Here is a 22443-nt window from a genome sequence, read left to right as displayed (position 1 = left end):
ATTCTAAAGGGGATGATAGATTGTAGGTACATTATTATCATCATTATCAACCCATATTCGGCTCATTGCTGAGAAGTCTCCTCTCAGAATAGGAGGGTTAGGAAATTATAGCCCACCATGCTGGCCAATGCGGATTAGCAGACTTCACACACGCAGAGAATTGAAAAAAATATCTGGTATGCAGGCTACCTCACGATGTTTTTCCTTCACCGCTTGAGACACGTGATATTTAATTTCTTAAAATGCACACAACTGAATAGTTTGAGGTGCATGCTCCGGACCGGATTCGAAATCACACCCTTCGGATTCGGAGGCAAAGGTCATATCCACTGGGCTATCACGGCATTGATCGTACACCATGCTGAAAAGTGAAACCACGCGTAAATTTTAATAGAGTGATCCGATCCGATATGATTTTTATTAGATAGAATTCATAAAAGTCCATCGGCTGATACGATGATGATGATGACGACGAATAAACACAACCTTGTCGACTACGGAACCCTAAAAATAATGATAGCTTTGCGCTTTTTTTCTATATAATAGCAAAGTAAAAACTTTAGATTTGAAAATAATTTTAAAAGTTTGTTGTGGGTCTAGGTGATTGCCTGTGGCTCTGCTCCACCATCTAAGGACACCAATGCCTAACTCCAATTACATTACAATTATTTTGGCAAACTTCGAGGCGCAGTAGTTAATGCTTTATTTTATACCTACCGTACCCTGAGTCCGATTCCGGGCTCGAATCAAATTACAAATCTACAGCGAAACGTGAACAGGTTTAGGTACCTAACACAAAATTATTACCTTTAGTAAATTGATTTTCCGGACGATTTTCTTAAGTAACAACCAAAAGTAGACATGTAAATTTTAATACTAGTATTGAGAATCAAACAAAATGAGAATAAAAAAGATAACATATTAAATAAGAAAATTCCTACAAAAGATTTGTTTATTGTTTACATATTTTTTTTCAAGGATTTTATTAAACTATGAAAATGTGTCAAAGTTAGTATATTACAAACAGGAATTTGACATATTTTATACATTTTTTATTACGTCAATGGCTTAGACAAAATACCTATAGAGTATAGACCGGCGGCTTAGAGGTACAAGTACTTAGCACCACAGTTATCACCATTGCACGGCAGAAACCGAAACCGAAACCGAACCGAATTGGCCGAAACTGAAACTTCCACATAAACATGTGGTAATTTTTTCATACAAAAGAAACAGTTTATATTAGTATTGCCTTGTTAATATCTCCTAGTATCAGGTAACGTTGAATGTAATATATTTGAGAGATATGAGGGGTACAACTAGTTTTCAATTTAGGGATCCGTTTGTAAAATATTAAGGTTTTAAGCTAAATTTTGTTAGAATCAAGTGTCCGCTATCTACCAGCTAACAACCGTTTAGCTGGTAGAGGGGGAACACTTGACTTGTATTAGGATACGTGATAAATTCTCGGTTAAGTAGTAATAAAATTAGAAAGAAAACTATAACTATAGCTAAGTAGTAAATGCCATTTAAACGTACCGTACTCGGAGCACAAAATTGCACTCAAATTCCGTTATCAAATAATGCTTATGTTTTGAATTATCTATTGACAAAAACATACATCATCTTCCTTTAATTCCAATATATTTTATTACAATATATTTTATTTATTCTATAGACGCACGTTTGCCGTTGTTCTCAATAGAGAATTCAAAACACGTCATCTATCTGTGGACCATTTTTTAATCTTCCCAGGAAAAGTCTAATCCCTTATTAACAAACGACGCTTGTCCTAAGAAATATAAAATTCTTTTACACTTACGATAAAGATGTTACAGTACTGTCGGTTCGTTATCGTTACTAAAACTAATTTTAAAATATTACCGTTTGAAAATGTTACGTCTTGTATTAAAAATTAAAACTATCGCTTACTATAATTAAACGGTCATATGTCTCTCCCCGATTCTGTACCTAGCGGATTTTTTTAAAACCTTTACGAGGAATATGGCTCATTAGATAACCAGAAGTATTAAACATCGTGCTGCACAACAGGACGGAACATCCTATCAGCGTGAAGATCCTTCATGATGGCGACACTGAACACCAAACCATACTGGTCACACTGAATCTCCGGCGCGATTGCACTATATCGAACAAACGACTGGAAGAAGTATGCAGCCGCGTTGACGGAGCTTGAAATCGTGGGTACCCTTTCGACCCCACAAAAGCCACCGGGTCACAACGACCTAATCACATCGCGGTGATAAACCAAAATTGAAAAGTTTGTGTCGGCCTAACCTCCACAGCTCCGAAGACGATTTCATTAGCCCGTCAGAACTAAGGAAAGCCGTCCTCCCTCTATCCTATCGACGGAATTTATATATTTTTTTAAATTTAATTTTTTTATATTTTATTTTATTTTATCCGCATTCCACATTTCCCAGAGACGTAGAAGTGGGAAAAAATAATCATCCTAAATCCCGGAATTATATACCGCGTCTACATGCGCTTCCAAAAACAAGCTCATACGCGCGTATAAAACGCAAGCCTGAAGCCGCTCTTAGCCGTAGTTCCTGAGGGACCACGGGGAATAATAGTAGAAGACGCACTTTTAAAGACTTTTCTATACAAAGATTAAACAATCTTAAAAATCAGTTTGATACGATGCGTCCAGACACCTAGTCATAGATCCGCTTAATACACCTACTATAAAAAAACGCCTTATTTGGACAGGCTCTACGGGAACCCGACTGCAAGTAGGTAATTAAGATGTTGCCCAACCCAAAATAAAAACAAGTAAAGTACCTACTGTCTACTTGTAAATTTAATGTTAAAAACCTTAATGAGTAATATTATTGTCAGTGTTAAAAATATTACATTTTCGAACTTAAATATTCAAATTGATCTAAAATATATAAGCATTGCAGTTCCACGTTAATATTCTTCGCCACCCTCCCCTTCTCCTTCGCCAGAGTCCATACCAACTTCTTCGTAGTCCTTTTCTAATGCAGCCAAGTCCTCACGAGCTTCAGAGAATTCTCCTTCCTCCATACCTTCGCCCACATACCAGTGTACGAAAGCACGCTTTGCGTACATCAAATCAAATTTGTGGTTCAAACGCGACCATGCTTCTGCAATTGCAGTCGTGTTGGATAGCATACAGACAGCACGTTGAACTTTTGCCAGGTCTCCGCCCGGAACAACAGTAGGTGGTTGATAATTAATACCTACTTTGAATCCAGTGGGGCACCAATCAACAAACTGAATTGTGCGTTTTGTTTTGATAGTTCCTATGGCTGCATTGACATCTTTAGGTACTACGTCACCGCGATATAGCATGCAACATGCCATATATTTGCCATGTCTAGGATCACATTTTACCATCTGATTTGCAGGCTCAAAGCAAGCGTTGGTAATTTCAGCTACTGAGAGTTGCTCATGATAAGCTTTTTCTGCAGATATAACTGGAGCATAAGTAACTAAAGGAAAATGGATTCGCGGATAAGGCACTAAATTAGTTTGAAATTCTGTGAGGTCTACATTTAACGCTCCATCAAAGCGAAGAGAAGCTGTGATCGAAGATACTATTTGTCCAATTAAACGATTTAAATTAGTGTAAGTTGGCCTCTCTATGTCTAAATTTCTTCTACAAATATCATATATGGCTTCGTTGTCTACCATAAAAGCAGCATCAGAATGTTCTAGGGTTGTATGCGTCGTCAAAATGGAGTTATATGGCTCCACTACTGCAGTGGAAATCTGCGGTGCTGGGTAAATGGCGAATTCCAATTTAGATTTTTTACCATAATCAACTGATAAGCGCTCCATCAAAAGTGATGCAAAACCAGATCCAGTGCCACCACCAAATGAATGAAAGATCAAAAACCCTTGGAGACCAGTGCATTGATCTGCCAATTTGCGTACTCTATCTAACACAAGATCAACTATTTCTTTTCCAATAGTGTAATGACCTCTTGCATAATTATTCGCTGCATCTTCCTTTCCAGTTATTAGCTGCTCAGGGTGAAACAGTTGCCGATATGTACCAGTACGCACTTCATCTACGACTGTAGGTTCCAAATCGATAAAGACAGCTCGAGGAACATGTTTACCTGCTCCAGTTTCGCTAAAGAATGTATTGAATGAATCATCACCGCCTCCGACTGTTTTATCTGAAGGCATTTGGCCATCCGGTTGAATCCCATGCTCCAAACAATAAAGTTCCCAGCATGCGTTGCCAATTTGTACACCTGCTTGTCCCCCATGTATGGATATACATTCACGCATTTTGTATTTTAATTAAGTAAATTAATATTATATTTTATTTGTGCAATAGAAGGCTCAAACCTGACACTTAAGATCACACAGCTTTTATTCGATTGAAGATTTCAAATTCACTCGAAACAAATTCTAGTGTTATTCTGAATTTAAATTTGTTTTACTTTTAATAAATCAAAAAGTTGTTAGTTTGACTAAATCCGTTTATGATATAGGTATTAGCAGACACCCGCGACCTTGTCCAAGTGGAAATCGATGTAAACTTTCAACCCCTATTTCACCCCCTTCTATTAATATATCATGTGTTAAGTAGGTATATTAAATAGTCCACTAATAATTTTACTAAACTATACCTCGAAACATGAACGATTAATATTATAAAAATCATCAACTGCTTTTTAATCATTTAGGGGCAGAATTTTGAAAAATATGGAATGCTTATTTTTTAGTAATTTTTTGGTAGTACCAAGTTTTACAAATGCAACATGAAAATTGTAATATATTAAGTAGATTCGTATATATATATTCGATATAGAAGATTGTAAGAGGTAAAGTTTGTGTGGTTATAGGGGGTATCTCTGGATCTACAGAACCGATTTTGAAAATTCTTTCGCCACTAGAAAGCTACGTTATTTGCGAGTGTCATAGGCAATACATTTTTACTCCGTGTCCGAAAGTACACGGAGTAAAAATGTGTGTGAAACCGCGGGGCTTCTTTTAGCGGCTATTTTGCGTTTTTAAGAAATTTTGTATTATCTCCAAAACTATATGACTAATTAACATACTGTAAAATGCAAATCTTATCTCTATAATTTCTTGATAAATAAGTAACTCATTTTGATAAGTATTTTAGTTTAGTTTTGTAAATAATGACGTAAACCTTAGTGTATGATTTTAATAATTTATTAAATTACAAAAGGTACTATATCTGCTAAAATATAGAAGATAGATATATGCTGTTGCGACATTTTTTGTAGAAAATGATGTGTTCGGCAAAGTTGTAGTACATTATTTTATTGTAACATCAATAGTTTTTGCAGCGCATGCCATAAATAAAACTTTTGTACACCTTGGGTGACATTATTGGACTTTCAGGAATGATCAATAAATGTTGAATACCTACCTTAAGTATTTTTCAAATCGGACCAGTCGTTCCTGAGATTAAAACGTTCAATCAATCAAACAAACAAACTCTTTAGCTTTTATTAGTATAGATAGTACGTCATCGTTCACCCCATTTACGTTATAGCCCAGTGGATATGACCTCTGCCTTCGATTCAGAGGGCGTAGGTTCGAATTCAGTCCGGGGCATGCTCTAAAATTTTTCAATTATGTGCATTTTAAGAAATTAAATATCAGGTGTCTCAAACTGTGAAGGAAAAGCATCTCGAGGAAACCTGCATACTTACGTGAGATTTTTCTCAATTGTCTACGTGAGTGAAGTCTGCCAATCCACATTTGCCCAGTGTGGTGGACAAAGCCCTAGCCCCCCTCCTGATAGGAGACTCGTGCTCAACAATGAGCCGAGTATGGGTTATTCGGCTCCTTGTTGAGCACGGATTGGCAGACTTCACACACGTTACGAGCAGTTAGAAATGATGATCGTTTATCAAACAAATATCCTACTTCAAAAAATTCAAAATTCAATATTCATTTATTTCAAGTAGGCTCAGTAAGCACTTTTGAATCGTCAGTCGGCTATTTGTAAAGATTCTACCACTGGTATGTATCTACTTTGTACGGAACCCTCGGTGGCCGAGTCCGACTCGCCCTTGTCCGATTTTTTTATTCTTATAATAAATATATATATATATTTATTTTATTCAGTCTATTTAGATGTTATATAAAGTTACTTCACTAACCTGCTCGCACTTACAGTCATAGACATTGTTTATTTTCTACAGACAATTAATAAATAACGTTTTGCTAATTGTAGTTTTTTTTAATATGATTATGGTGTACTTACCATTTTGAAATCCTCATGATAAGCCATTGAAATTGATACCCATATTGCAATATTCGAAGAAACAAAATATTTTGACCATCCTACATTTTACTAGTTTAAAGTAATCTGTGGTCCTACATAAAGCACAGTAGGCTAATCAGGGTTAGTATTGTTGAAAATATTTTATAGTGTGCTGTACATAGATTTACGAGATGGTGATTTAATATACATAGATTTACATAGTGAGTCGGCAGTATTTTTTTTATTTTTTACTCCAGGATGTGGCTGGATATGGCAGGTTTTCTAATAAATTGTGGCAGAATTAGTAAATTGAAGATGGTCACACATAATGTGTCAGTGTCACTGTCATGTATTTGACAATTTGACATTATGTCATGGTCTGTGGTCATAGTGAATTGGATGTTTGTGTGGTGAACTTTATCAGAATTAAGATAAAGATAAACTTTTAATAGAATAGCCATATAACAATAAAATTGATCTAAATTGTACTATCAGATATTTATTAGCAGATTTTGCAGTATTTCCTTTCGTTTAAAAGTTTAACGATGTCTGAGGAAGATGTTAACAAATGGGTGGGAGATGCGCAAGATACAGGTATTTGTTTATCTTATATTATTTCCTTAGCTTATATTTAAAATATAACTACCTATGTCACGACTAACTTTGTTATGTTTTAGTTATAATTCGTGAACCCAAGTATCAACATCCAAGCTGTGAATCTCATATTCATAACATGGAACTTGATCAGACAATTTCAGTTTCAGATGGAGTAAATTTGATGTCATTTTCAAGTTAAACTGCGTCTACCATCTGAATTACCTTGTAAATGAACTACCCTTTAATTCAAGTCATTACTTTAAAGAGTATTCAATTTATTATAAGTAATTTTATGTTTTATGTTGGATATTATCTCTTTAAATCTTCATCAACTTCACATTTTTATTGACCCATTGGTGGGCGTAGGCCTCCTAAAGGTAGGTGAGTGTAGACATGAAAAACTATAAATGTGGATTAGAATTTAAATGTAAGTAAACACAAATTTGTGTGTGTATGCATTCAGTCATCATCATCATCATATCAGCCGATGGGCGTCCACTGCAGGACTTCGGCCTTCCTTTCAAACATCACTGAGCCACCTGCATCCAGCGAATCCCTGCAATTCTCTTGATGTCGTCCACCTGGTGGAGGGTCGACCAACACTGAGCTTACTAGTGCGGGGTTGCCATTCCAGCACTTTGGGACACCAACGTCCATCAGCTCTTCGAACTATGTGCCCTGCCCATTGCCACTTCAGCTTTGCAACTCTTTGAGCCATGTCAGTGACTTTGGTCACTGACATGGCTCAGTGACTTTGGTTCTCCTGTGGATCTCCTCATTTCTGATTTGGAACCATAGGAACAGTGTGTGTTGTCATCACTGGCAACACGCACTGTTCGAAGATTTTTGTCTTCAGGCAAATTTAGATAATTTTTTGCAGGGATTTTGTAGTCATGTAACATCTAATGTCTGCATAGTATAATATGTTGTTGCTCTCTGAACTTATTATAATAAAGAATAAATAGATCAAAATTTTAAAGCTGAACTCAAGATTACATTAACAACTTACACACTTTTTACATGATACAAGTTTCATAATTCAGGCTTTTATTTTTGATGACCACTCCTGTTCAGTTGCTAATGCTGAGGTTTTCATACTATCTAACTGAGGAATATACTTATCATCAATACATCTTATAACTTAACATCAGCTGAGATCACAGTCAAGAGTTAACTTGTCACTGAGGGTATTGCTAAATTCTGGCTGCTCATAGAATGTGTTTCTGACAGGTGGTGATGGAATGGGTGATGTAACTTCCAACTTGCATACAAGGTTGTTGAACTCCGCTGTTCCAAGATAATGCCAACTGTTTGTCTTTGTACTGATGACACAAAATAACGAGGCACACAATCTTTGAGCACTTTAATCTCATAAACTTTATCATTGCTGATGCAGTGTCTATTATTATTGTTATACTCTTTGTGCTATTTTTGGATTATAATAATATGTTTTTTTCATTTAGCTCTGTCCAGAAGCTGCTCGTGCTTTGAAATGCACTGCCATGACCCAGTACTAAGTCGTCTTGCAACTCAACTGTTCACAAAAACAAAAGATTATTTGGAGACAGAGGTTTCTACTGGACAGGTACTATAATAATAAATTTTTACTTATATTTATTGTTTCACACAACAATAATCTGGTGAAAGCTGAAAAGGAAATGTATTAAATACTTGCCTTGAACATCTCATTTGATTACTTGCTCATGGAATGTTGAGTTAGCTGTTATTGTTTTAAGTTCTTTCAGTTAACATAACCTTTAGATTGTTGTCGATCCAATAACCAACCAGCACTCTAAAAGTTATGTTCTCACTTGACTTAATCAAGTGAGAACATAACCTTTTGAGTGATGTCAATCCAAAAGTCAAGTGACGTCAAGTCAAGTGAGTGAAGAAATGGTCAGAAAAAGAGTAAATAAATGAATAAAACCTAGCAAAGTCCATTTCATGTGCAGTATACAGTTAGATATACACTCGAGCCCAATCAAAGCTTGAAAACTTTACTACTATATTTTTATTAACTTTGCTTTTGAAGAATTTGAATATTTTTGAAGAATTTTTGTAAGAATTGAATAATTTTATATTTGACCAAGGCGTGTTGGGAACCCACATAACTTCAATTTAGAGTTTTCAAGTAATGAATATTATTACCTGACATTTTTATTCACTTTGAGATTAGAATTAGAACCTCCTCTATCTTCCATGTCCCATAAGTTCCACTAAAATTGGTTCCGCAGTTAACACAAGCAGACAGTTTTTTTATAAACACTTGATTGTGTAAACTATTTATGAAGTATTTGAGAAAACATAGTTATTATGAAATCACAGATAAACACTTCAAAGGACAACATCTTTACAAAGGATATTTAATGCTAAATATTGAAAATAACATCTTTTATCAGTATGAATTCAATTTTATGGCAACTATGAGTATTATTTTTGATGACCATGTATATGGCATAGTGGGAAGTAACCTTTACTTTTGCATACAATGTTGTGGGATCAATTCCCACAACTGGAAAGTATGACAATCCCCACAATAATGCAGACTATATTCTCATAAACCAGGGCCTTTATTCTATCTACTCATATTCCACTGTTTCTTATATCTGTATACTTTAGGTATAGCCTTCATTCTGTGGTGCCCATTGTCATTTAATTATTACTAGTGGACGCCCGCGACTTCGTCCGCACTTAGACCTCCTTAATCTGGCCCTGGTGCAAAATCTGTTCTGAGTGGACGTCCATTAAGAATGGATTAAACTATAAACTACCTCGCTGCCAAATTTCATCTTTGCATGTCAACCGGTTTTCATTTTTCGTGATGAGTGAGCATTCATATTTATTTATTAAGATGAATTTATAAACGATACAAACTTATATTTTTTAGCCTCTGTGAAATGTGTATTAACTTATTTGCAGGATATGTATACACTGTTGGAAGAAGTCAATAGGTTAACTATCACCAAACACGCTGATTTAAGAAGTTTGGTTGTCAACCTCAGCAAGACTCTCAAAGAATGTAATCATATGTGTAAGTCTAATATTCATTATATACTTCTCATCAGAAAAATCGAAACACCTCGCAAGTACATGCTAGGTATATAATGGGTGCGTCCACGGGCCATTTTTGTTCCTGTGCATTTTTTTATTTTAATCTGAAATATTTTCTTATATCGGGTTATAGTTTTGAAACTTTATTTTTTATTACCTTGTATGGAGTATGAAGGAAATTGATTAAACAACACACATAATAAAAAAAGCCAAGAAACGTTTATTTAATAACTTGTATTCCCTCCTTGAGCTCTGCTTATTATATACGGTTCCATACGCTTCCATGCGGATGAGAGTCACAATCAAATGTTGTGGCATGCCATTTCTCTTGGATTGCATTTTGCAGCTGGCGAAGTGTTTCTGAGACAGGATCTCTTGCACGAATTCCTCCCTCAATTGTCCACGAACCGCCACCAAAGCTGACATTTTGTTCAATGCAGCATTGTGCAAAACATTCTTTATCTCTTCTGTAGACCTTGTTCCTTCCGTCGTTACGATACAGCATAATCTTACACTCATCAGAATAGAGTATGTTGCTCCACTTGATGTATGACAAAGTTAGGGCGCGCTCTCCGATGGTCTGCAGTTAATTTCGGCCCATTTGCTGGCTTGTGCCGTGCCAGTCCACGCTTCTTCAACCTTCTTCTTATTGTAGAGTTACAGCAACCCTAAGTATAACATGTAGCTGTTGCTGCAGTTAAAAGCGTTAAGGGGTCGATTTTGTAATGAAGTTGTTACAATAAATCGATCATCTCTGTCAGAAGTGACCCGATTCCTGTCAGATCCAGAACGGCGCGTGAACAAACCAGTCTCCTAATAGCGTTTGTGATTTCATGCAATGAAAACGCTTTTGCCTTGAATGAGGACAGAAACCATTAAAACGAAACTGTTTTGATTATTCTGATAAGTTTATACATATGAAAAGAAATCTTACAGATTGTTTGAATATCAGTCAATGTAACAGTGCTGCATAATACGTGTACCTATATCTATTATACAGTCCAAAGTATACAAGTGACGTAACATTGCTTGCCTACTGTTTTTTACCGAATATAATTTGGAAAGTATTCTGGGATCTTTGATCTCCATTGTACCACAATATCGAGATGCCATGAACATTGGCAACATTTTGTTGTTGACATCCAGAAAATAAACGTTTCTAACTATATCAGCTAAGATTTAGAATATTCTACCGGCGTCAGTATTGCCTGATTTGTGCCCCTTCAAGACAATAGTGAACTGGCATCTTTTAGGCAAGCGTTTTCCATCATTAGGCATGACTGTAGTCAAGCTCAAGTACGCTTTATAAAAATATTTGACAATAAATATACATATACATACATTCGTAGTTAATTAATTCATGTACACTTATTTACAGATGCTGAACTTATTAGACCATTGTTACTTCAAATCGATCAATTTGACTCAAAAGTCGCAATGATCGAAGCAAACGCCTATCGCTTGGACAGCTACACCAAGCAATTAAAAGCACGTTTCAAGCAACTACAAGAAAATTGAACTTTATAGTTGACTATTTATCATAATTTAATATGCAGAGCAAGAGTTGAGTGTCAGTTTGTTAAGTGTGTAAACTAAAAACTATAAGAGTAGCGTGTTGATATAACACAGTACAGCCAACAGTACAGTACTGTAAGTATTTGTATATCAGCAGTACTGTTTTACATGAAATTATTATTACGGTTTGTTCGTATTTCACCAAGTTTATCAATTTGTTGCAGAGTTTATAATTTGGTGGCACAAGGCCTGTAGCCATATGGCACGTCGATTTTCTTTCTACAAACGCTAACGCTTCGAAAACTAAAAAAATTGTATGGGGATGACAGATCCTATAGACAATTTGATCACGTGACCTCGATAGCAAATGTCATTCCCATACGTTATTTAACTTTCGTAGAAAAAGAATCTACGTGCCATATGACTACAGGCCTAGGTTCTTTTGAATACGATATCAACTTTAAAAAAATATATTTTTTTTCATATTGATATCATTTATCAATGCACATTTGTGTACTCATTGGCTCGAAGATATGTAATTATTTCTGCTATTAAATAAATATGTCACACTTTATCTGTTTCTATAAAAAAATATTTAATTATAACAGATAACACTGTTGTCTTTTCACTCAACTCTTGATTGATTACATTTTTCAGAAATATGTAAAAATAGTCAGGTACATATGATTAGTCATTTTTAGTAAGTAAGTGTGTTAGGTCATAATAACTATTTTGTTTTATTGTGTGGTGTTTGGGTATATTATTCATTCTCATGGACACAATAAGCTCTTCTTACTAGTAGAAGAGCAGTGATAGCCTAGTGGATATGACCTCTGCCTCCGATTCCGGAGGGTGTGGGTTCGAATCCGGTCCCGGGCATGCACCTCCAACTTTTCAGTTGTATGCATTTTAAGAAATTAAATATCACGTGTCTCAATCGGTGAAGGAAAACATCGTGAGGAAACCTGCATACCAGAGAATTATCTTCATTCTCTGCGTGTGTGAAGTCTGCCAATCCGCATTGGGCCAGCGTGGTGGACTATTGGCCTAACCCCTCTCATTCTGAGAGGAGACTCGAGCTCAGCAGTGAGACGACTAGTAGAGCTACTACGGCAATTACCTTCTATACATTATATTTACTTTATTACTTGTAAATTAGTAAAATATCTATTTTGTTTTTGTCTTTGGGAATTTTATACTTACATTTTCTAAGACACAGTAAGCTCTTACTATACTCAAGTCAATTAATAAAAAAACAAGCATATTCCGGAAGCTCCGCTCTGAATAGCTCCGATTTTGATGATTTTTCAGGGGGCAGAAAAACAGGGGATGGTTAGTAGTTTACCCATTAGTTTTAATGTAAAATCAATCATAATGTAAATAATAATGTTTTCTTTCGCTCATTAGTTTCCTGTATACTTTGTGTCCTTGTTGTCGGTAGTATTTTTTAATTATTAATTATATAAATAGCATAGATATTGTTTAAATAAATCAATCTGTCTCCATTCCAACAGGTTTCGATTTCAAATTATATCAAAAAACAAAATTAATAAAAAAAATCATCAAAATATGAGCTGTTCTTGAGAACTTCGAGGAAAATGCTTTATTGATTTCAGTACTATTAGATGCAAATACATATTATGCGTAATATTTGCTTTATTACTTGGAAATGAGAAAAATTTATACGTATATATATTTTTCTCCTAAGCACTTAATTAATAATATAATTTAATTCTTTTCAATTCCTTTTTTAGAGTAGGATAATAATTAGAATAAGAATATGTTGTCCTAATAATGACATTTTTTTTGTGAAACCTTTATTGATTTATTCATACGTTAAAGACAACACAATTTTTTTTTATTATTTATTCTGTTTGACTAATGAATATATTTATATACTAGCGACTACGTTCGCGTGTAATTCTATGTAAACTTTTATCCTCTATTTCATAATTTCCCCCTTTCTATCGTGCTAAGTTTCATTTGAATTTATTCAGTAGTTTCAGCGGACAGATAGTCAGAGAGACAAATATAAAAAAGTGTTTTTTTTTGCTTCAGTATCGATTATATAAAATTTTGCAAAATATCTTCAATGTACAGAAATGGATCTGTTACAGTTTTATTATAAGTGTATATTTTAAGTGTATGAAATGTTCTGTTAATTCTATGTAATAAAACGTTCAAAAACGGATCAAAATCTTTATTCACAATGAATAAATTTGACCTTTGACTTTGAATTCGTATGTGACCGTCGCCATTAGTGGCGTATACTGCACTTAAGACATTCCTGAATTCTTATTTTTTTTATAAGTATGTTTAAGTTTTGTGCATAAAATGCACACTCATAAGTAAGTTACTAGTTAGTCATTCTAAGCTATTGTGTACTTAACACAGGATGCATGAGTGTACAATAGAAACCTTCAAAGTGGTTACAATTATTCCTACCTACTACCTATGTTTCACACATTTTGAATATTTTTATTTTATTTTCTGTAAGTCATGGTCTACTATAATACAAAATATTTAATGTAAATCTTCGTTTTATTTATTTTCGCATATTCCCGAAATTACAAGCGAACAATTTTTTTAAAGTTAATATAAATAATCTGAACCTCTGTAATCTTTAATTTTGCTGACTTAATTGATGAGCCTTTAAATATTAATATTTTTATCTGTCGGTCTGTATGTTCCGATTAATTTTGAAAACAGCCAAACCGATTTTTACGGGACTTTAACTAGCAGATAGCTGCTGTTGTAAAGCGTAACTTATGCTACTTTTTCTGAACTTACTGTCAGCTCCTTAATCATAATTTAGGTATCATCATTATTATCATCATCATCATATCAGCCGATGGACGTCCACGCAGGACATAGGCCTTTTGTAAAGACTTTGATGCGCAAAAATTTATGGTATCGACGGGTTTTCACTGGCAAGCTGATGCTACTTTTAGCTACTATTTACTCCGCCATGAAAAATTGCACACTACGGTGTTCGTTAGCGTAAACCAACACATATCAACATATATCTCCATGCAAGTTCGCATCACCATTCGTCGCAGCTGTCGTCGGTTCCGAGAAGCCTAATAAGTCGAGCCCCAAGTCTGTGACCCATCTACTCGTATCTAAGGGATCTCGCGCTCTATGCGGTGACGACCAAGACGAGTCGTAGAGCGTGGTAGCAAGAGATACGGTTTGTTGCCAGATTTGTGGCCACGGACATGACTGGTCGTAATGCAGAAAATTGACAGTTGTTATTCTGTTCTTGAAATAATAGCTGGCCGAGCCGAATCTTAGAACGGGAACGCTCCTATCAAACTACACGTAGCAAGCAGGGGCATAGCTACCGTATCAATGATACGGGGCCTCCGGACTACAGGGGCCCCTTACGTGTGAAAGCAAAAATTAGTAAAATGTAATTCACTAATCAAAACTGTATATCTATTTTGTTATATTTGGAAATTAGAAATTTAGGCATTTTCATTGTTTATTTTAATACTCCCACTCGAACCCAAAAAATATTATACTTTGGGTAGTAATATGTTACAACAAACATTTTGGTAGCAGTTTTACTTTGTGATGAGAGAGATTATTCGGGATATGCCCTCAACTAATTTTGATACAGGGCCCCTAAGGCACGCTACGCCACTGGTAGCAAGATACGTGTGTGAGTACCAGTCGTGACGGCCCGGTCAGCGGCCAAGGACCCATAATCACATAGCTTCTTCAGGTTCGTTGCGGCCATAGGTAGTGACCGTGGTTATAGTTAGACGTGGTATTATATTGTAGTTATTGCGTTATGTCCCTTATGTAGAGAGTGTTACGATTGGCGATAGAGTTTCCGATAGAAACCGTCATTCGTATCCAAATTGATACGCTTTTGAATTACGACTATAGGCTCGACGTCTCTTGGGAACAAGTCGTAATGGTTGTACCCTAATAAATGCGCTTTGGTTCGTCAGAAACTGATATAATTTGTCATCATTACTCATATTCGGCTCACTGTTCGGAGCACGAGTCTCCTCTCAGAATGAGAGGGGTTAGGCCTAGTCCACCACGCTGGATGTCGTCTACCACGTCCACCAATTGGATTGGCAGACTTCACACACGTAGAGAAATTCTCAGGTATGCAGCTTTCCTCGCGATGTTTTCCGTCACCGTTTGAGACACGTGATAATAAATTTCTTAAAATGCACATAAATAAAAGGCAGAGGTAATATCCATTGGGCTATCACGGCTATGTACCTACGTATATAATGTGGGGGCTCTTAAAGTCATCATTAGTTGAATAAAACATAGCTATTACTATTATTTTATCAATACGGATCAGCCTTTTTAAACGGCCCACTACAGGGTGTAATGCGGTGAGAGCAGAGTGGTGGTTGGTGAGTTTAGGGTGATAATATTTGACTTGTTAACGATCATGATCACTTTTAGCTCCCACAACTCTGAGGCTCGGGATGTAACCATTTTGTCAACCTCGAGATGAGAATGTTACTTAGAAGACTCGAACCCAGGAGTTCCTAAGGCAAAGGCACTTAAGCTAAATACCTATACGTTAGTTATGTTAGCAAGGTAAAAAGAAATTAAACACATTTGTGTATTTTTTTACGTTTTTATAACAAGTATTAGTTCCAATAAAATTTTACAAGTTCGTTTTGTACAAGTATGGAGAAATCTCCGTATATTCAAACTTAAAGGCATTTCAGATATTATCGTGGCATATATTGTGGATAGTGCTTTAGAATGTTTAGGGTCTTTTTCGCTAGCGAACGGGAATTTGTCCCAACAAATAACTAATCTGTCCAACCGTGCATCCAGCATCGACACGCGACTGATGGTTCCGTAGCATCGGTATCGAATGTTTCAGGTAAACACTATCTTCAGTAGCGTATCTAGGATTATTTTGTAGGGTGGGCCTAGCCCCCGACATCAAGTTTTTAGTATCATAATAGAATTCCATGTCGGTAGCCCAGAATTCTAGGGTGGGCACGACCCACTCGGCACACCCGCTAGCTATATACGCCTATGACTATCTTGTTAACGTAGATATTTAAAGTTGACAAGCAAACATAGTTAGGTACCTAATTGCTACCGACGGAGATAGGTTTTCCTCTAGGCTGTTGTTCACTTAAGAAAATTAATTAGAGTAAAAAAGTATTTATATATTTAGTTGTACCTACTTAAATTTTTATACCTTTGCTGATGTACTTAAATCGAGTGTTTTCGTATTCTATAAAAAATAATCAAACATAATTATTTAGATTAGGTCTCTGCATATTTAGTAAATGTTTAAATTAAAGTTAAAAATAAATTTCATACATTAATCACTCATGTATGTGTGTGTTCTGTATCATTCAAGCCGTAGCGTATGTAGTGTTTATGTTAAATTATTTAATGTATTATTTTGATTTTTAATTAATGTAATTAAATAAAATAAGAAAAATTTATTTGTGCGAAAACTTTAATACTAAATCATTTAAGTATTATGCTAGTTAGTTGATATCTTCAAACACTTGATAATTTATCAATGATAACTGACTATTTGTTAAAGCTCCTAAAAATATGACAATGTCGAATAGTCCATCTCGGCTTTTCGATAGTGACATAAAAGCTGTAAGGGACATACTTCAGCGGCCTCTCGGTACCGTAGGCATATCCTGCGCAATATAATATTTAATACCAAAATAATTAGTAAGTAGGTAGTAAGATATTTTACATATTTCGATTTGAATGAGTACTGTTATTAGGAGCTTTAACATGAATTATCAAGTTTTAGTTAACTAGTCCATTTAAAATTGTGCGTCAGTTTATTATATTTGTGAGTATCGAGTGTAGAGTATTGAGTGTTATGATATTGTGCCTACATGTGTAGTACAGTAGATAACTAGACACACACTAACATAGCCACCGATGGGACTTTCTGCTGCCTTTGTATTTGAAAAAAATGCATTTAGAAACTTATGCCTATCATAAATATGCATTTGTGCATTATGAACTTACGTGAATGAAAAGAACTGGGTAAGTTTATTAGGTATATTTACCAACTTAATTTCATTAACGTGTATATATCCATACATTACATATGACATATACATGTATATATCCACTTTTAGAGTCGACGTTTAGTTTAGTTGATTTGAGTATATTAAGTATTTTGTAACTTAGGTGTGATTTTGACTCTAAAACATTAGGTATATTCAGTAAATAATATAAATAATATTAATACTACTTAATTTATATCGCGAAGTTATACTTAATGTATGCAATACATTAAGATATTACGAAATTAAATTTCGCAATGAAAGTCAGGCAATGAAGAGCATTAAAACCACCAGTCGGCACTGAGATGCTCTAGTCACACATTTATTAGGCCGTGCTACCTCCTCCAATGACGATAGGCTACGGGACCTTTTAGTCTTAATATTGAATTGAGCAGTTAACAGACGCACGGGAGGACAGATTCACTACAACCCTGTAGTAACTACTGAAACCCTAATTAATAAATAATGAAACGTTTGTTCATCTTCTAGAGCGTATAAGTTTAAAAGCTTTACATTCTTAAAAGTCATCACAAATTGTATAACTTATCATATATCTATGCTTCCAATTTAAATGATGAATTTTCATTATTATCACTTAGCACTATAAATTAACTATACTAAGTGTAAAACGAAAAGAACTATTTACTATCTTGTAAATTGTAATCATTATTGTGAGTGGTGTTTTCTAAAAAAATATTTTTGTTCTAAATCAGGGTTACTCAAAGTGGGCTGGTTACGTGCATTGATTTAAGTTAGTTTCGTAAGACATACCTTCATAACAAAAAAATAAATACTGAATTAAAACAACTTTTCCTGACGATTTAATAGTATGTAAATATATAAGTAATGTACAGCTAGCTTTTATAATAATTGCATTCTGAAACGTAGCAAAGTAAAGAGTAGGTATGTACGACTATGTATGCCCCTCATGGAAATTATTATTGGGGTAGATACGTGGTTTTGAGGAACCCTGTTCTAAATAATAAATTGGGTAGGTATATTTCATATGTAATGTATATAATCAATTCCCGCAACTGCAATGAAACTGTTGTCCAATGGTAAGATTTATTTATGTACGTATAATAATTTATTATTTTACTATTATTAATTAATTCTAATAATAATGTATCTCGGTCATTTTAGATATGACTTTAATTTACCATTATATAAGTAAATATAACAATAATAAGAGTTGTGAGTAAAAGGAGAATAAAAACATTCGTAAAATAATATAATTATGTATAAAAATCAACAATTCAATACAGTCACATTATGTATGTACAATGTACATTCATCGTATTTTGTACGTTTCAGTGACAATTATCATTGTCGTAAGCATAATGTACTCTTGTCGTACCCATTTTAGATTACCTATATTCTAATTTTATACCTATATATAGTTTTATATGACAAATGACCATAGACCCTTACCTAGGTATAAATCATAGGTAGGTAAGTATTTGCAGTATCGCTGCCGATGTTCGCTTTGCTCAGAACAAGAACTCATGATCTCTCTCGTTCATCGCGAATCTACTATTTTACTTTTACATTAGGCATTGAATTAACATCAAAGTCTCATAGGTAATTATCTCTTAAATTAATAGGTATATAGGTAGTTATCTGAAGCTAGAACATGTAATGTAGTTTTCCAAAGACTTTCAATTGTTGAGCCCTATTGAAACTCTCATCAAATCTTCAATTTGTTCGAATATTTTTAGTAAATTTTCAAGAGGCCTTCAAACCAAAGTCGGCGCTCTGTTATCGACCCTCTGCGGAAATACAGCATACTCGTATATAGCAAATACAGATTTGTGATGATGACCAATCGTCGGTTTCTAGGGGTGTCTCTTTATTTAAGTTATATGTATACCAGCCTTTGCTCAAGGGTGCCAGCTGAGGCCCGCAGGACGGCGGCTTTGGTGTAAAGTCTGTTCGACAAGATTTAATTAAAATGGGTACAAGAAACTGGTGGCACTTAATACGGTACCTATGTATGCATTTCATAAATTACGTCATAAAATGACTAAAGAACTATGTTAATTTACGCCGTGACTTACAGACTATTTCGTTTTAATAACCTAATCACATCAATTTAGAACATTTGTTGTGTGGTAGTGATAGAGGCGCGGCCCGCGGCTTGACGCTTGAGTCCATGAAACAAGAAGTTGGCGGCGGCCTTGAGTGGCGCGACTAGTGGCGCACGCGCAGCGGGCTCCCATTGTCAGACGGTGCCGCTGAGCGGGAAGCGCGGCGGCGGCAGCGGCGGCGGCGGCCGGCCCTCGCCCGCGCCCGACGACTGCTCCGACACTGTTGCACACACAGACATACATGCATGCGGTACGAACAACCACTCCTTCTCCATTAACATCGGCGCAGAGTTCAAGTGATGCGTCGCAATCTCAGACTAATTAGATGAAGACCTGCCTCGCAAGACATTATTTTTCTGTCAAAATATATGATCAACGATCTTATGCGATTATAAACACTGTCTCTAAAGAATCGATGTTTCATAGTTTACAATCGCGTTAAAAACCTCAGTAAAAATACCTTTTTATGTAGTTATATGGTGTAAAAAACGAACAAAAACTGTTAATTTAGTATAAGACATGTAGGAAATCTAAGCTCGTTTTCCTTAGAAAATGGCAGAAAATTTTGTTCGTGAATTTGGGTGCGATACAAGTCCTTATGTATTTAGTCTGAGGTCGCAATAGTCATCACCGTCACCATTAATAACCGATGGACATCCACATCTGGGATAAGACCTGTTGCATGGACTGTCAGGCATCTCAGTCTCGAGCCGCCGGCACCTAGCGGATCCCTGCAACCCGCCACCTAATGAGATGGCCTGAGAATATCAAGCCCCACATTGGGGGTTAATCAATACTGCGCTTTCCGGTGCGGGGTGGACATTCCAGCACCTTGGACTACCATCTGGTAGACTAATAACATCAAGCGACTAGCAGGGAACTGCTGGATACAGGCAGCTCAGAGGATTTCCTGTTTTATATATATTTATTAAAATGTTGGCATTAGTTACATAAAATTTATATATAAAATCAAGTTAAAAAATATTTCGTACCTTTTAACTACCTAAATAAAGACTTCAACGCGCTTCATTAAACAATATGAACAATATAATTTTTATCACGATAACAAATTTTCTTTTTTTATAATCGTTTCAAAATATCTTGATTCTTTTTTTACCTATAACTTTTTATATAATTTTTTATATAAAAATACCTATACTTGTATGTACTTAACCTTATTAATAAGAGAACACTTAATAAATAGTTGCAGAAACAAAGAAATAATAAAGAAAGCTAGACTTTAGGCTCTTGTATGTAGACGTTAGTCAAAAAAGACAATATAATCAAATAAAAACAATTAAAGGAGAAGGTCCGTTCTTGAAATAGCTGTAAAGTTTTATCTCTTACTCATAGGTATAAAAATCAATTACTTCTCGGTATATACTGAAAAACGGCTTGAACGATTTTTGCGTCAGGATCGTATGCAGTAGTACATTTACCTATGTATAATTTAAAGTGTTTTTTTTGGAAAAATATCTTTTTGATTCTTAACGACTATCACTCTTCTTAGGCATCTACTTAAAAGAATGCATTTAATAATTATAATTCAAGTTCTAAACATAAATCAATTTTAATGAAGCCTCTTTATAGAGTTAACCTAGGTACAACCGTGCCGTGATTATTTTTCGATATAAACCTCGAGTCGAAGTTGTTTTTGGACCATCTCCTTCTATAATTTGCACCATAACACATATATATAAATTTCGTCAAACGTGACAAGATGTATGTGGTGATGGTAATTTGTATGAGTGCCCAGTAGGTACATATATATCTATAAATATATATTGTACAACGGCTCATGTGAAGTAGGTATATATCGCATGTGAACGAAAATAGTAATAGTTATATTTAAAATCGTACAATTTTTCTTGTAGATGTGATTTAAGGAAGTAGATAGGCAGGTAAAACTAAAACGGCAACATGTATTATTAGGCTATAAGCGTTAGGGTATTTGACAGGTAACAAAAATCAGTGTAAAAGCAGTAATTCTTATATATAACACACGTATTACGTGGGTATGTAAATAGGTATACTCGTAGCTTACTCGTAGCGTATTCTGTAGTCTACAAGTCGTTGGCACTTATTAGAAAGAAAGAAAGAAAGAAAGAAAAGTTTATTCAGAATATACATCATACAAAGAAAAGAGAGAAAAAAAAAACAATAAATTAAATACATTGCAACTTGCATGATGTGATCCTAAAAGGGTCACCACTCAGCATATTGCAGTGTCCGTAAGGATACCGCGCTGATCTTCCGTGGAGCCATTAGGGTGACGTTTGGACGGTATCGAGACGTGCGGAGCGCCTCTAACAAACATCGACAAATATTAAAAGAAGACAGATACGTAAATTAAATACAAAAATATTACTAGTAGAAACAAGTGGTAAAAATAAGCCAATTATAAATAATAATACAATAAATAAATGATAACATAATAATTTGGTAAATAAATATTATAATAAATTAAACAAAACAAAGTACCCATTACTTATATGTTTTGAATTAAAAGATAATGTTTTCGAATTTTGGTTTATTATTAAAGTTTTCAGTTGCGTCACTGTTTCTAATATTATATATATATATTTTTAGATATATAAAATAAGCTCGCTATGTACTATGATCTCACCTAATGGAAAGTGGTCTAATAGGAAACGCGCTTATTTAATATGTGCTTAAGCGCAGATTAAATGCCTTATTTTATGTGAAAATATTGATAGAATCAAGACCATTGAGCCGCAGTAGAAAAAACAGAAAGTGGCACAAGTATACCTCTGACTGAGAGTTACATATTTGTCCTTTTGGCGTGGAGACCGCTTGGGACTCGCAATGCCAAAAAAATCTGCGAATTACATCACCGCAGGTAGTTGCGTTCACTGGTCACAAAAGGCCCATTATTTGCGCAAAAGAT

At 35.0% G+C, this 22443-nt stretch overlaps 3 protein-coding genes across 7 annotated transcripts in view; 1 reads left to right on the top strand and 2 right to left on the bottom strand.

Annotated features, from left to right (window-relative positions):
- Positions 1-2934: 2934 nt before the first annotated feature.
- On the bottom strand, positions 2935-4287 carry LOC112045875 (tubulin alpha-1 chain-like). The gene has a single exon (XM_024082246.1). The coding sequence runs from the start codon at positions 4285-4287 to the stop codon at positions 2935-2937; it is 1353 nt and encodes a 450-aa protein (XP_023938014.1).
- A 2336-nt stretch (positions 4288-6623) lies between these two features.
- On the top strand, positions 6624-13940 carry LOC112045876 (biogenesis of lysosome-related organelles complex 1 subunit 2). 2 transcript variants are annotated; one of them, XM_052890615.1, is made up of 5 exons: positions 6647-6838; positions 7003-7222; positions 8305-8426; positions 9761-9872; positions 11271-13940. In XM_052890615.1, the coding sequence occupies exons 2-5, from the start codon at positions 7141-7143 to the stop codon at positions 11408-11410; spliced, it is 456 nt and encodes a 151-aa protein (XP_052746575.1). In that variant the 5' UTR covers positions 6647-6838; positions 7003-7140; the 3' UTR covers positions 11411-13940. The 2 variants fall into 2 exon arrangements, with proteins under 2 accessions (XP_023938016.2, XP_052746575.1); XM_024082248.2 differs by lacking the exon at positions 7003-7222 and having other exon boundaries at positions 6624-6838.
- A 2045-nt stretch (positions 13941-15985) lies between these two features.
- The window catches only part of LOC112045859 (glucose transporter type 1), a 38892-nt gene continuing 32434 nt past the window's right edge, over positions 15986-22443 (bottom strand). For all 4 annotated transcript variants that reach the window (XM_052890614.1, XM_024082216.2, XM_024082218.2 and 1 more), the window contains one exon: positions 15986-19755. In XM_052890614.1, the coding sequence (XP_052746574.1) occupies positions 19670-19755 (86 nt within the window). In that variant the 3' untranslated portion in view covers positions 15986-19669. The remainder of the gene's footprint in view (positions 19756-22443) is intronic.

Source organism: Bicyclus anynana, chromosome Z (genome assembly GCF_947172395.1).
Source record: "Bicyclus anynana chromosome Z, ilBicAnyn1.1, whole genome shotgun sequence".
Classification (NCBI taxonomy): Eukaryota; Metazoa; Arthropoda; class Insecta; order Lepidoptera; family Nymphalidae; genus Bicyclus; species Bicyclus anynana.
The sequence above is the reverse complement of the archived record's forward strand: the minus strand, read 5'-3'. Positions and strand labels throughout refer to the sequence as shown.